At 43.4% G+C, this 16,878-nt stretch overlaps 1 protein-coding gene across 1 annotated transcript in view; it reads right to left on the reverse strand.

The window, feature by feature from the left end:
• The window catches only part of T265_10402 (hypothetical protein), a gene marked incomplete at both ends in the record, with an annotated part of 76,942 nt that overhangs the window by 13,675 nt on the left and 46,389 nt on the right, over positions 1–16,878 (reverse strand). Inside the window, 2 exons of the mRNA XM_009176768.1 lie at positions 12,288–12,541; positions 14,194–14,405. Of these exons, the coding sequence (XP_009175032.1) occupies positions 12,288–12,541; positions 14,194–14,405 (466 nt within the window). The remainder of the gene's footprint in view (positions 1–12,287; positions 12,542–14,193; positions 14,406–16,878) is intronic.

A 16,878-nucleotide genomic window follows, 5' to 3' on the forward strand; every position in this document is an offset into this window, starting at 1 on the left:
ACTACGGTATTCGGTTTATGTAAGTGAGAAGCACTACATGCGGGTGACATCCGATTAGACCACTGATGAAGAGATCAGCCAAGGAAACACGACTGGAGTATCAGGACCGATCATGCGCTTATAAATCTTAAGGCTACGTGAGAAATCTCATTGTGTTGAAGTAACCGTGGCGTAGAAACGACACGCATCATGAGCGCATTGCTTACGGTTTAAAAACGGACTACAAACAATAGGAAATAAAACAAATGCCTGGGCGATTAATACACTGTGACAATCCTCCCACCCGTAAACAGTGGAGTCCTTATCCAGAGTGATCGCAACTAGTTTAAGGTTGAACTCTTAACACCAAAGCAAACGGTGAGAATTCAAAAAAAAAACCCGGCGCTTCTGATAGCTAATCAAACATGCAAAACGCGTGCATGCATACACAGAAGCAGAAAATAGAGAGAATCATATCCAGTGCATTTCACATCAAAGGTTGATGACCCGGTCAAGGAAGGACAAAGAGAGCCGATTAAAGTGGACTCAGGTGGTGCACAAAGAACAATAGTTCTTCTTACGGATCGGTCGGCTAACAAAAACCCAAGTTGTGAAATTAAGGGTAGAGGAAATAGCAAATCACCCAAGCAACGATTGAAATGGGATGGGGGTCACATCAGTGAGAGGAGAAAACGCCGTTATATGAAGTGTCGAAAACTAGGTTAGCAAGCGTGGTGAATCACTAGTAGCCGAGGAAAATGGAACATTCCATTTTCTACACTACGACAGGGATTTTAAGAACCTGTTTTTTGTTCGCGTGACGGAGTTTGTGGTGAATGCTCAATTGGAATTTACTGAGGCAAAAAAGCCTATAATTTGAGGCTTTTTACGTAAAGATGATGTACAACGGCCGCCTGTGATCCAAAGATTAGCAGAACAAACTCCGAATTCGGTAAGCATCTCGAAACAAATCTCAGCGTTTCGCATAATCAGTTCGAAGGGAATATAGGCAGAGGTGGCGTTAGACCTGAAAGGCCCACGTGTCCATCTAATGCAGCTGATGCTAACTTTCTGAAACAATGAAGACTCGAACAGAATGAAGGCACTCAAGCCCCATGCGAGGATTAGCTCTATTTAGAAAAAGATACATAAACAGGAATTTTGTTACTTAGTATCGGTAACCCAGATGACTACAAGGGCAGGGAAAACATATAAAGCCAAAGGACAATGACAGTTCCCAGGATGCCCAGTACATTTCATTCGGAACTCCATAGGCTGTTTCTGTCGGACTTGTGGCGTGGCAACAAAAAAAACACGAAATCCTGTGCTGTTCATAGTTCAAAGGAAAATCAAATCACCAGGTGTTCAAACAAAACAAGATTGTGGGATGGAAACTTGAAGGGGAAGTGAGTACGGGTCACGCGTCACATTATCAAGTAAGGGACAAAACGCAATTCATGGACCAAAATGTACATGACAAAGTGATGGTAACTCTCTACGAATGTCACAATAACGGAAGTTGTTCATTTTACCACTTGTTTTGCTACTATTCAAAGTTCGTGTCTCAATCTACTGGTTTCAAACCTGAGCAGGCTGCTGAAGCCAAGCACTACCAACTTCCAGTTCCTGTTCACTAATCAGTACTATGGAGAGATTGATGGATTCGCAGTGGAAAGTCCGCTGTTCTGGAAGGCATCTTTGTGGATTACCTAGAACAACCTACGGTAGAGGTGATTCAAAATACCACAATTGATGCAATGTATGCCGGTGATATTTTTGTTACTTGTAACTCAATCAGACAGCTACAGCAGAGTGGCAGAAAATTTAGAAACGTTGAAGAGAAATCTGAGTGTTACGGTTGGCGGAGAAAAAATAATCAAGTATCTCTTTGGGGGTATTACTACAAAGGCGGAGTGAGAGTTCGACTTTCAGGAGTGTTTACCACGAGGAAATGTGGCATCCCACTTTAAGGGTCACGCTCCGATTTCAACAGAACGTATCGAGGCCAGTTGAACCAAACGTTGGTCTGGAAATGGTACACTGTTCGAGTTACAGGGAAGTATGGAGAAATTGGGCCCACAACCACTGTCGTTTTAACTGTGCCATGTGATCCTGTTAACATTTTTGTGACAGCCACTCTTCCGTAATCAGAGGTAGAAGACTGCCGTCACCCGAACATATAATGCTACAAGACTTGTGTCACGAGTACAGAAACCCAACGTTAGCTAAGGTTCCAAATGTATATGCTGATCCAGATACGCAAGCCGCACAAAGCCATTCGCATTTCTGAACTTGTTTTGCGATGGTCATTGGACTTGCGCTCTCAAACTGTCATCAGGGCACCCCTGCAGAGATCTGGGTACATTCACATTAATCCACAAACCACGTTTCGCATGTAACATGAACTTTGTAGAAGCTATCATAATCTGAAGACGGAATCATTTATTACATGGCTAGAAGTGGATGGTAAGAACCTGGAATTGTTTTTTATCGCCTCGTTCGTGTACTGTGCTCTAGCTTCTTGGACGTTTCACATGCCAACGACAATCTCTCCCACGATTACACTCATTATCCAAATTAATCCCAGCGACATTGCACTGACGTCGAATACTCTGACACGCAACCCGTACTCTACTCGCCTTTAATTTGACAACCCATAATCTGGTCTTGCTTGAACATCTGGCGATCCAAACTGACACTCGCTCTGCCTTCATTTAGCCTACTAAATTATGGGACCAGATGCGCTTTATGATTTTTTTTTGTTAGCGGCCAATTAAGTGCTGCTATCCCCTCTTGCTATGTACTGAAAGCCACAACTGTGACAGAAGTAGTTGATGCGGCTCCGAATGAAATGTGCAATGGACACCATGTGCACCAATACCGTCCTTTGTCTAGTTTATCCTGGATGATCAATATTTCAAAAACAAATTAACCGGGATCACATGCAGGTGCTGACCGACTTCCGTCAAGATCATCTATGGACTGTTACCAGCAAAGTAAAGAGACGAAGAAGAAACGAAGTTGCTTCACGACAGCTAGTGTAAATGTCAGCAGTTATCAGATTGCGGATACGTGATCTCCGTTCTTGCGTACATACACAAAGTGTCTTTCAGAATCTTGAAACCGAAACCGAATTGCCCGATCTATAGTTACTTAGTCAAGTGGAATTTAGAAACGCACTGAAGCAAGTAAGACGGTCAATCGAGCAAAATTACCTCAACTCCACCAAACCGATAGCTGCTTTCGGATGAGATTTTTAGCCTAGGTTATAAAGGCATTGGTGGCCTTATTTGAAATCTGACCGGCCATTTAGATAAAATGGAAATGGTATCATTCTATAGCCACACTGCATCACACGCAAGTTGTATTGAGTGGGTCCACTAAGAATGATGCAGCTTGGCAAGGCATCGGTTGACAGATATCAAAGTACATCCTTACTGTTGCATTGTGGGATGAAAGCTTCCGCGCTTTTGTATCGCTGAGTATTTCAGAGGCCGTTTTTCGAGGTCATATGAAGGCCTCGCGCGCTAGTATGCTCAAGTTCGATTTAACCACAGCACATTTCAGATCAGCTGCGGTACCTGCTGCTTGTGAAGAAACCGCTCACCGATTACGATGAACCAGAATAACAACAACAACAGCGGACCATCACAAATAAGAGATTCAGCGGGATTCAGTTGAGTCTGCTGTGAAAGCTAAAGTCGTGTGCAAATGAGAATATTTGTCGAAACCTGCCCAGTTTGCGTTCAAATAGAACGGAAAGTTGAGAGAAACTCGCGGACTGTGTCTACTTGATGATCCAGAAGAAGGGCGAAACCGGTGGTGGGTTGTCGAAGAGTTTTAAACAGCCTTATAAGTGGTGTTCTACGTCCAGGAAACAATGGATCCTCGCTACTCAGAATAATATGGCGAATTAGCATGGTGAAAAACTCCAAACGACCGTCGCAATACAACTAAACAAGAAAAACAGAGGTTTGTGGTAGATTCGTGAGTGTCCCTACAAAACGGCTTTTGCGGTTCGGTGAAACAAATTCGTCGTGTTGACAGGTGATGGATATGAACTACGATCGTGTAATCCAGGGTGAAATATCATACTGTCACTGGGACCCGAGAAATTCAACACAGTCAATTAATTCAAAATACACGGCGATTCATCACCGCACCAAATTACCGTCACATCAGTTTGTTGCTCACTAAGATATAATATCGCCAGACGGCGAGGTTGTTAATACCCTATGCATCAGAAAGCAGCCAACTCGACACTGGTACATGCGTCAGAGATAGGATTTTTTGTTATGCGGATATATGCAGCAGAACGAAGTTACGCGAGGTTGACAGAAATGGAATCATGGCGGGGGCGCACTGATCAAAGAAGCCCAGTATGAATTGCTACATATGATAACCAGTCCAGTGAACGAAGGACATGGTGATGAACGGTACACAGCATGGGTCCATTGGATGAAGTAGGGTAATGACTACGAAGTGGAAAGATTTCTCTCACTAATCAGTTGGCAGTATCCGACAGTGCACCAATTTTCTGAGCAGCACTGGTTCGAGTAAGGACAATCGTCCAGTACAGCGCCGGGCGCTACACATTTGCCCGACGGATCGCCTTGCTGTTCCATCGGATACTGAATTAGTCCAGTTAGCGATAGACTAGTCTGGCAATTAGCTCATGGTGAGCTGATTGAGGTCCAAATTAAGTCAGAAACAGTCATGTAGAAAAATGAAGCAACCAAATTTCTAATGATAGCCAACCCATTCATTCATGTACGGGGCACTCCGAACCGTTTTTGGAATTGGATGTGAACTAAACGTGGTTGATCGGAAATTCGGAATATTCTCAAACTTATCAGAAGCCTTGTATAGAAGTAACACACTACTCATAAGATTGCTGAGAACTCTTGTACAGCTCACAGCCAGTTTCGCCCTTTTTGAAGCACAGAACAACTTCATAAACGAAAGACTAAGTTGTGATTCAGGCGAGTCTCCCGTGAAAAACAAACTGGTATGAAAATGAGTGCATCAATAGAAGCCATTTAGAACGAAAATCGGACATATTGGATGGTCTTAAACGTTAATCTGATCAGAGGTAGAAAGATTGGAATTTCTGCCATACAGAGGTGCACTTTTCTAGTGTACGATTCGGTGTCTATTGCGAGGTCTGACTGCGTTCGTTGTGCATGACCAGGTATAACTTAGTTCACATGTTCCCGTCTTACCCCCGAATAGGCATATATAATGATATTCTGACCTGGGAAAAATTTATTGTGATGACATTGACAACGGAAACTTAAAAATAGGATTAAGAAGAAATGACAATCCACCTGTTGATGAAAATGTATATTTGATCAAGGTGGTCATTTTGACTGCTTATATGTAACATGACGTGTAGTTTAATATCCGGAGACTTCTTTACGGCCTACAGTCTTGAACAAGAGCGGGGCAGGTTGTTACCACGAGCAATCAAGAGGAGACACGCCAATTCACAGTTCTCCTACGAGATAGGAGAGTGAATCCCGTTCTGCATGCGTAAGCACGAGAAAATTGTTCGGAAATCGTACAACCAAATACCGTTTCTCTTCTCCGTACGAGTAGTTCATTTCACACTACAAACTGGTTTCGGATAACTGTTATATTGAATCCAACAGCTTTATTCGATGCTGATGATGGGATTTCAGCATATGGATTAGGATTCCCTTGACGGCGTTGAGCGTTCAAGTGGATTGAGGCTTCAGGTGGATATTAAGGGCTGGCTGTTAATACACTACTCATGAGATTGCTGAAAACTCTTCGACAGCCCACAACCGGTCTTGCTCAATCTTGGGGCTCACCAGGTAAGCGCAGTTCTAGAGTTTCCGTCAACATTATGTCCTGTTTGAACCCAAATTGTACGAAATTAACAAAATACACTCATTTGCATTTATGTTTCTACGCTTTAGTGGACTTTTTAACTTGCTGAAACAATGTGAAGGTTAATTTTGAATAGTCAATCATCCAGAATCGGAACCAACTAGATGCTTGTCCGGGGACCAAGATGGGAGCATCTGGCGAATATTGTTATGAAAGGTGAACAACAGAATGATACACTAGTCTATCCATTAAATAGGGATCAAAGTTTGTGCTAGAAAACTCCGTGTTTATTAAGATAACGCGATAACTGATATGAGAATATTGGTGTTCTTCACCTGGTCTCACACTGACTCGAAAAACCGGAAAAGATAGGAATTTTAGAACACCATCCAGGAATTAACCCTTACAAGTCTCATTATTCTCAACTGTCAAAAATCACACTGATCTGTTTTGTTCTTGACGTGTGGAATGGACAAACTCGCTAGGCCGTCGTAAACAGTGTCCGTCAATTTTCGAGATAAGACTGAAAAGACACGCCTGATGGAGGACACGGACATCCAACCACTCACCTACAGGACAATTATTCTATCGACTGAGGATGCTTAACCTCCAGCTCAATTAGCCATTCCATCCTCTTCAATATCAAACACATTCCCTTCAACTTTCAAACAACAAAAGAGCCGTTCATAGATCCGTTCAGGTTGCACTGGAATATTGCGGACCTGTCGCAATTAGGTGTGAGGAGAGAGACTGCGTTTGTGCGTTCCACGTGGCCACGCAGCCCTATATTGTCCGACGATTAGAAAGCAACGCTGTGACGGAGATGGGTCGCGCCTGTTCAAGGTAATCCGAAGACATGGTTGCATAATCCGGAATGGGGCAGTAATTGGAAAATGTTTGGGACCGATTGGGTAGTCATCGTTTCAGAGAGGTTTGTTAAACACCGATTGTTTACCAAACCTCGCTGAAACAATTACCAAACCCGCTGAAACAACTCAGCAATACACTTTTTTATCTGTAATGTTTCGGGCCATATTGCAGGTGACGCTGACGTGAATTCCATGCGTATTGCTATACGCCAAGTTAGCTCACCCTGTGGCAAGAGTAATAATAAAAATCCAGTTTTTTGGAGTTCTAGAATGTTTGTTTCGGTGATCCGATGCTATTTATGTTGACCTCTCAAAAACCCCACAAAAAGGAGTGCTGGAAACAGTGGCAAGGTCAGCAGAAAGCCAGTTGTCATTTTTTAGTTCACATGGGAGGAGAGTTCCTCAGAATACAGTGCAATACGGAGAATTCGGTGTTTTAAAGGCCCGATAATCTGGCTGGATTACTTGAAGCTAATTAAATTCTACGAAAAACTAGACAATGGATGATTTCTAAGTAGCAAAATTATTCTTGGGTTTCGTTTTTCATCCCGTAAGTAAAATCCATGAGTGTCGGAAGGCTGAAAAGCTCTATACAAACGTTTACTCTTTATTACGAAGCACACAACTAACAAATTGTCAGGTAATTTCGGATATGCAACCTTTCAGTTAGTAGTCGAACACTACAAATTCGGTCACGATAGGAGGTACGGAAAACTTGCATCTGAACAAGGTATATAACCACTATCATTCAATCACACGAGATAACTTTGCAAGTGGAGGTTTCTCTGATGTTTCTTGTGGATTGTGAGATTCCTGAGCAAAATAGTTACGATTTATAGCTCATAAGAGGATTCTTAAATATCTGTCCATCAGAAGTATGTAGCAGGCGAAACATTCAGTTCCTATAGATCGCCACTCGAAAGAGAAAACGGCCCATCGAAGAGACCTCCTTGTATTGCATCATGTTACTTAGGCACGTTTACAACCGTTATATATCAGTTAACTGACGTTGAGTTTTGGACATTCAATAGTAGGGAAGTGTTGTTCGAAAGCTGTGTTATTTTCATGAAATACGTGTGTTGTATCTGAAACGATGCGCTGTGGGGTGTATCAAAGGATGAATAACTTGCAAATTTCTCTGAAGAGCCGTTATGAATTCATCAAAACGACCATCCCCAGAATAGAAATGTAGTGCTCAACAGCCATATAGACAAGTCAATTTATTTTACAAAAGTGTAGTAGCCAGTCTCCACTCGTAAGGGCCAAGGCTTACAACCGTGACATAGACGTAACGTATCCGAAATCACGGATTACATGAAACCCGACGGTACCTGAGACATGGAAGATTCACAATTCCTTAGGAAGAATTCCATACGCTTGCACGAGAAACCGAATTTCGCGGAAGGAAACACAAAAATGAACCCTTCGGAAGGGCGACACTCTTCTGGGAAAACTCCCGTCAACCATAATCTATTAATTTCCTCCTCCTGAGGAGAGGCTGTCCCAGGGAGGCCAGAACACCCATCTCCAGGAAAACCCCCCTTCAAGACGCATTTATCTGAATTCTGAGACAGCCCACTCGGCCGAATGTCGATTACACAGACGATGAGTCAAGCTCCCCACAATTTGCCCGAATGTGCTATTTTGGATGAATCCTACAACGCTCCCGGGTGAAGTAAACTATTCAGAATAGTGTTTACTCGGTAGGGTGATAACTGGAGCCCTGCATGGGAAGTCCCAGGCTTCACACACATGCATCTGGTGAGTGATGCCTGCACAGTTCAACGTGATTAACGCCAGAGAAACTTAGAAATCGATAATCATTAGGTCATAAAATCTGCATTTGACACCGAGTAGAAACACAGAGTGAAATACATCACCTAAAACCAAAGTGACACGTTGAAAAGCTAAAAACACTGGCCAATCGCCCCGTTTATGTACTGCGACAGCTACTCAAGCATGTTGCACACAGTGCAATCAAATACGCTGAATTGTTTTGGAATCAGAGCCAATCCCCATAGAAGGAAGCTCTGCAGGGATATTCCTGGTACTTCGAAGCTGAGTAATGCACGCGAAATCTTGCGAGTTTTCAGCGCCGACTCATACCGGAGAAGCCGCGGTGATAATAAGAAACAAGCTGCTCCAGTTTTTCTGGGGCGGTAATCAGGACACTGGAAAAATGCTGACGATTTTTGTCGCCCATTCAGGCACGCAAGTGCGAAAGTAAGTTCAATCTGTGCATCGAACGCAAACACCTGTGCTGCCGACTGGTCGCCTAAAATTTTCCGACAGACGTGTGAACTCAAGTAGACAGTTTTCATAAAACAGGTGGCGCGGATGAAAAATTCCCCTTGTTTTTCTTACCGTGAATATTTGTCACAAAAAAGAAAGGGAGAAATAACCATCCAAGACATGCATAACCAATGTAAGATATGAACTGGCGTAGTACGTCACAGCGACACCATGTTGAAAGACAGCGTGGATTTACTGGCTAAATCAGACAATTCCAAAGGGGACGGTTAATTATTCTCATACAATTAACAATTTCGAAAACCGAAACAAAGTGAACTTTCTCTATGCTCGTACTTTGGAGGGACCAACAAGTCTACGTCCTGTGCATGGTATTATTAGGGAGGACACCAGTTGGGCACACAGTCGTTGGATAAGTCATAATCGCTAATGACAAACTAGTGATATGATCGATAATCAATTAATAAACGATGAAAATACTGCTAAAACTGCGATGCTGATGACATTTCGGACGACTAGGTGGAAAAACGAACCTTAACTGCTTATGAGAGCCGATTCGCGCAGTGAATGGGTGCCGCGAATCTAGATTGAAGCAAAGAAAGTTCTCAAAAACCTAGCCTGACATTTGCGTACGGTTCTGATTAGCATAAACCGGATTTCGATGTGAAAGACAAAACTATTCCAACTACCCCTAAACAAATTTCCATTGATTCTGACGGAATCTACAATCGTCCATCATGAGTGAAAAAAAGTAAGTTTAACGGTAATTAGGGAAATCAAAATTTTATGAATTGAAGGCAGGAGAATCTTCTCCGAGACACGTAGCGTCTGGTAACCAGCTTGCTTGCGCTGTGTCCTCTGACATCAATGGCCTAAGATTCGTACAAGGCGAACGATTCACCAACCTGCATATGGTCTGGCGTCTAAAGCCGAACTACCTGAATAGGTATCCAAATTTCATCATTCAGCAGGTAAGATACCCGAGGAACGGAATAAGACAGAGTGGTTCCAAAAGCATACCATTGGCCACTTGTCAGTGTCAAACGGGAGATAGAACCATCGACAGATGGAAAGTTGTTTGGCCCGGTAAACGGAGGTAAACTTTGTTAAACGCTATGCACGTTACCCGACAATGTACAATATCACAGTATACTATGCACTATAATAGACTATGCAATACGGTGCAACGCTGAAGCATGCGATGCGAAATTACGCCAGGTTGCGTAACGAAACAGCTAGTTGGGAACTCGCGACACAATCCATTGGTTGCCTCCAGGTCTATACTCTACTCAAATATATCATACCATACTGTTTTACGCTGTACTGTGTCCAATATCCCAAAGCTTCGCAAAAAAGCTGAGGGCCAAAATATAGAAGCGAGTACGTGAACCGAACTATAACATTTGCGGTAACATGCGAATTTTTCTGCTTAAAATTAGGTAAAAACGGAAAACACCACATAAAAGGGCAGTTTCTTGAAAGACAACTGGTAATCTTCAAACTGCTACTTATGTTAGTCCTTACTTTTCGATGTCACAGTCATGCAGCAACACATATGGGGGAGTAGGCAATTATCTTAAGGAGAAAACGAAAGGAACATGTTTCGCAGGTGATAATTAGGTTGACAGAAGTGCACTTCAACATCAACAGAATGCAGTTAAAAGCAAAACAAGAAATTTAGTGATCCATATTTAGAAAAGACCTCAGGGTACGGATAGTGAACTTAAAAACGGCTGTATACTCATGAGAAAACGCATGAAGTTTGAGGGTAAATAAATAAATGATCTGAGGAGACTCCAATAGCCTCAATTTACCTCCAATTTCCTCTCTCCGTCCGATGACCCTACTTGTAATGAATCCCTATCTAGCACGACCGAATGTATTGTTCCCGAGTGAATTTTCCACACTACCAAAATCAACTGATAAGAAACACATGACCAAAGCAACGTAGTTGTTGCGGCCGAATCAGGCTGTCAAACTGGTCAAACTAAGGGGACATAGTTGTCTTTGTGGGTGAAATATTGAAGTACAGCAGCAACGAGGATGCCGAGGCAATCTTCGGTTGATAGTCATGTCTAGAGAGGAACACATGAGATTACATGTGGCTGGGCTTTTCGGGGAGTGATCACACATTTCCGGGTATTAAATACATCAGCTATCGGAGTTTTACGTGCTGCAAACTTGTGACTAAACGATGTCATTTCCCGACAGTGAATAAAGTGACTCGAGCACACTTACCGGATTTCTCCACCACGAATACTACCCCGTGTTTCTGCTCCCACACACACTGATTCCAGTCAGTAGAATGGGTAACGAGGGCAAGCGATGGCCTGATGTAGGAGAATCAAGGAACTCATGACAGTCTGTTGGCCTTCTAGCTTAAGACTCGAAAGTCAGTGGATTCATTGCAAGACATGTTCAAAAACCGAACCTACCGGTGTGCGTGGTACTTGTTGCTGTGAACAACAGTATGCAACAGAAATCCGAGGAGCGCGCGTGCAGTCAACGCAATCTGTTTGGTACTAAGTTGGAACACAGACCAGAGTAAATGGTTAGCTGGGTATTTGAAATGAGTCAACCTTACCGGATACCGTAGGTAACGTACTTGTTATTCTGCTATATTTATAAGTTCAGTTATTCCGCTTTGTTATAAGAAACTGCTAGCATACTCGATTGCTCCACTTACAATATCTTGTTTACTGTGATCCACACATTCAAAGTCGTCCGTGCGTCAACATGCGTTTATTTTAGTCCTGCATTTTGTCGCTTTGTTTTGTCGGTGACCCAAATAGCTGTGAGGATAATCAGGATGTGAGACACGCAATCCAATCTACGACTATCGAAGATCTAACAGACAGCGTGTGATCAGTAATATCAGGGGAGTGTCTAAGGAGGCCAAATCTAGAAATAAGATGGCGGCGGTAAACAGTTATGGCGCTTATCTGTCGTATTTGCTCAACGTATCTAGCAGTTGGCACAGTGTGATGTTTACTTGCATGACAGAACCAACAAATCACGCTTTATTTCCGTTCGAAGTAGGTTAGGTAGTTGTTGCTTGTGGTCTGAGGGAAGATGCGGTGTGTCTCTAATGCACGGCAACAAACTGCCATTTGCTCAGTACAGTAATCTCCCTGGCAGCAAGTAAAAATTCTTCTGTGATCGCTGGATCTGTTTTTTGGCAATGGATATCCAAATGCCTTGACAAGTGCAAGTTCTCGCATGCTACTCAAATGTACTGCCCGTGAAAAAATCTAATAACAGAGGTTTGGAGTTCTCACAGAACCTTTGAATTTTGCAGCAGACCTAGTGGTCAGTGTGAAACAGTAAGTGGCGTACCTTTTCATTTACCCATGGACCAGGTTTGAGCAGGTTCTCTTTTTGCCATTCAGTTGGGGGACCAAGAGGTCGAGTGGACGCACCGCTCGGTGCCGAAGTCATGGACCGAGACAGTGGAGGCAGTGTATGCAGAAGAGTTGTTTCCGAGCTTCTATCTTGGTGGGAATTAGAGTGTGGCACCAATCGGGGTTGAGACTGAAGACTGGGAGTTTCAGTCAAAACGTTATTTGCGGAACCAAGTCCTTTTTGATCAGCTGATGACAAAAGGATTTGTGGTGAGTGTGAGATGTAAGGATGAATCGTGGAAGCCAGTAGGACAAATGTCTATTGAACATACCTGGGGAAACAGATAACCTTACATACAAAAAGCTCATGTGAACCAGCCTACTAATTATTGATTAAAAACGAACGCAAAATAGCGGGCCACTGGACAAATATAGCTGACCGACAAGAAATGGGAATGCTTGCAAGAACTAATCCCTTATCTATAACCATACTTTGAAGGCAGCCAGCAAACATTATGAAGACGCCAAGGGGTAAATAGAGACAGCGCGACGCAGTTAGGCGTCACTTAAGGAGAATGACACACGTGCCTCTTACTGAGATTCATAGAAAGTTGATTTCCGAAGTGGCGATTGAGCAGTCAAAAAGGTGAGGGACGACAGAAATCATCAGTCACACAGTTCCACTCATGCGCTCCGTGGTATTAAGCGAATAAGGCGACTTGGTTGATGGTCACATTCAAAAATTAGTAGGACAGGAGACATCGGAGACCAACTGAAGTTTCCAGTCGAATTGGTTGGCTAAAAATCCAAACCACCGGAGCAAAAGGCAGCAACTAGTCTAGACGTAAAACAATACTCGTGAGGTTGCAGAAAACTTCGTATGCAAAAGAGAGTAACTGGTGAAGATTGCGTTATTTTGTCAGATTTTGCAAACGTTACACAGATATCCACCAATATGGATCATCGAAGTGAGCGCTACAATCTATTCCAGTCGAATAGTCAGGAATACCCAAAAGTGTCTTCCATAAAGCAAGGATTCATATCGCGTTAATCTATTGGGTAGTCTGTTGAAAGAAATCTTGCCTCACTCGAATCCGATTGCATCACCGCCCTTAACCACGATTTGAAGTATCGGAAGTGTAGTCCAACGTGTTAACCGGCTTGAAGAATCCGTTCAACGCTTGACTGGGTGCAGTAGATGTTTTCTGCACCCTAAGCAGTCTGAGAAACTGAGATATGGCCCAGTGAGCCCGCAAATGTTGACGCAGCAGTTGATCTCACCCAATGCAAAACCTAGCAAGACGATCATAAGTGTGCATAGTTCGAATACTAGCCCATGGAGTAGATGACTTGCCGTAATCGATATCGATTTAATCCAAGGGACTTAGTTGAACAGGCCTCCATCTTAAACTATCCAAAAGTACGTTACCGAAACACGGATTAATTGGTTGAGACTACTGAAAAAAGTTAACCGAGTTCTTGGATAACAGTATCAAATGAACGTGCACTGATTGGACACATTTGGGTGTGGAACAGCGGTCCACCAATTTGTCCAACTAGAGGTTATTGGATTACATTCCCAAGCCGTGGCACCCATTCGGTGTACAACTGCCATTCGAGGTGGATGCGCGGGTGTGGAACAGCAGTCCACCAAGTTACCCAACTAGAGCCTATTGGATTACACTCCCCAGCCGTGGCATCCATTGGGTGTACAACTGCCATTCGAGGTGGATGCGGGATACGAACCTCTTGATCAGTAGACTGCACCTGAATTATTCTACTGGGCCTTCATCACATGTGGCGAACCTAACTAGAAGATTCTGTCCATAAAAACGAACGAAATTTAACAATATGTGCCATGATTTTGAGATATATCGCACTCGAAGTAAGGTAACACTTACGATGCCACCTGTCACTAGTTCGTATAACGGGAGCCTTCATGGAAGAGGTGTCTGTGTCGGTCAGTCGTAAAGCAGCCAGAGCCTGTCTGGCAGATACCTCTCCAGAACGAATACGTGAATCCGTTTGTAGAGGTGGAAGAGTCAAAATGTTCGCTGTAAGGCGATCGAGGTTTTGTTCTGTGCAAACAGCCTGATAACGAGTGATGAATAACCTGAGAGGATCGAAAGTAAAATGAATGTCAGGTTAAAAAGTAGATCTCAGAACCGGTTATTGCACGTACAAGCTCACGAGATGTCACAAGACCACCAGAGTTAGAGTACTACTCGTAGCTTCACCTTGTCACTGATACGCAGTTTGTCATTCGTGGCCTGAACATAAGGTCGTTAGGTCGAATTAATCCGACCCCTAAAACATCGTTGCCAAATTTAGTAGATGGAAATTAACAATACGTCCGGTCTATCATACACCGCCTGGGTTTTCCTCAGAGACAGCCGACAGAAAAGCTAGTTTGTTAGCGTCCGAGCTACAATCCAACACTCAGGCTGTTCGAGTTGGAAATTGGCCGATGCGCACAGCTATAAAAATAACCGGCACAGCTGATTCATGTCCATCAATATTTCAAATCAACTGATACTCACAGGCATCTATCGAGGCACGGCATCCTTCTAATTTTGTTGTGCTAAGTTTGATAACAGTTAGACAACAAACAAGTAAGACCTTAAAACTTTGAGTGGCGTTTGTATCGACAACAACTCGAGAACACAGTGACTTCACTCAGACCTGAGTGCAGCAGACTGAGAACATCCAAGGGTCCGGATATCATGTGACGGAATGAAATCAAAAAGTAAATCTGCAAGAAAGTTTGTCGGAAGAAATAATTTGCAGAGGGTAGACATCAGGAAGGCAGAGTAACTTACTCGTGTCGAGTAGCTCGCCCTTAGGCCTTAGCCACCTGAAAGGACTTGTTCCCGCATCTATGAAATGATAGTGTGATAAATCTGTATTTCCCAGCATGTGACCCGATCTCAGCAGAACCTTCCACCAGTATCAAGTCGCGTTGGTACGCAACTTGCATCCAAGAGGCTATGAGCCAATGTGATTCGCAGTCAAACGGAAACTACGTAAATTACGTAACGCACAACAAGTCTCTTTGCTTGCAGATTAGGCAACTTATGCCCACAGATTATTTAACCATATGTATCTCTATTAATATACATGGTGAACACTTCTATATCGTTCCAACAGTGGTTGCACTATGGCAACTGATGAAGATTGCTTCTCCCGATGTTTTTGCGCTATACATTCCGCGCTTTTCAAACGGCGCATTACCTGCCAGGTCGCTCCAATTTTTTTAATCATTTCCGAAAAGAGAAACCGGTATATCTCAATCCTTCTACATGGACTGACTACAAACGGGAAGCTCCTAATCCTTTGAGGATAGCATAACTTCCGAAAGGAGGCTAAAAAGTCCCTCCTCTTAGTGTCTTCTCTTCGGTGCGAGAGGATGAGGCCGTAGTAAGTAGTATTATTCGGGTGAGGAGACACTGTGGGAGCAGGCAGTTCAGCCGATGCCAAATGGTAAGAACTGATATGAGAATTACAGTGCGTCTATCCAGAAAAGAAATGATTGGGCCTCACCAATACATTTCTGCTCAGAATTGGGGAACGCTTTTCGGGGAATGCATTTCATACGAACAGCAGGCAGGAAGAAACAAAGGCCGCTATGAGAAGCAGTGCAAAGGAGTTAAGGCACTAGACGAAACGGTCAATATTTGACTGGGTAGCTGTCAACAGTTACCTGTGTTAGTAGCTCAACAATTCCTCTGAAGTGGCCTCATAAATAGAAAGGCAATCACCAGTTTTTTACAACGCTTCCCTACATTCGAAAAGACAGCGCCTCGGACATTATCGAAGACAGTTTTTATACGGCCTTGAGTACCCTTCCACTTAGAAACAGATGCTGGGATACCAACGTGGAAATGAATGCGCAAGTAAACAGACTTAATCCACCTGAGACTTAATTGTATGGTCGACTTGGAATGGATTCGGTTAGAGGACAAAATGCTCCAGTTGTGTGCTGGCCGAAAACAGTTATTGTGATCCAGACTGATCAAATCTAGTCACATGGTGTCATCCAGCAGCGAATCAGTCACATTTTGATCAGTTACTGATGGCATAGATCAACCACTGACTTGCTCATATTAGAACGTGTGTGAATTCTGACCGGTATTGTGTTTCGTCAAACTTTTGAGCACCAGTAAACGCTGACTGCGTAACCACAAGGATCATGGATCCTATAGCCAAACGCATTCATTCAGATAACCTTCCAGAATCCTTCCAACCGCTCCTTCCTTAGAAACCAATTCGCACTGGACTGTGGACGTCACATCTTTGCATCTTGCCAGTAGTTCCGCCTGTGGTGCGTTACAGTTAACTTCACTCAAGTGCTGGATATCGGAGATAGTCTTGCTACTGCAAGACTGACTGGGCTCGAACCCTAGTCTCATGCTTGCGGATGAACCCATTGAGGTAGTAGACAAATTTGTTTACCTGGGCAGTTGTATCAGTCCCGGTGGTCTCGCGAAAGATGATATTTCCATCCGGATTGGGAAGGCCAGAGCAGCTTTTGCGAACCTACGTCACCTGTGGCGTAGGCGTGACATCAGTTTCTCTGTCAAGGGTCG

Source organism: Opisthorchis viverrini (genome assembly GCF_000715545.1).
Source record: "Opisthorchis viverrini unplaced genomic scaffold opera_v5_359, whole genome shotgun sequence".
NCBI classification, from domain to species: domain Eukaryota; kingdom Metazoa; phylum Platyhelminthes; class Trematoda; order Opisthorchiida; family Opisthorchiidae; genus Opisthorchis; species Opisthorchis viverrini.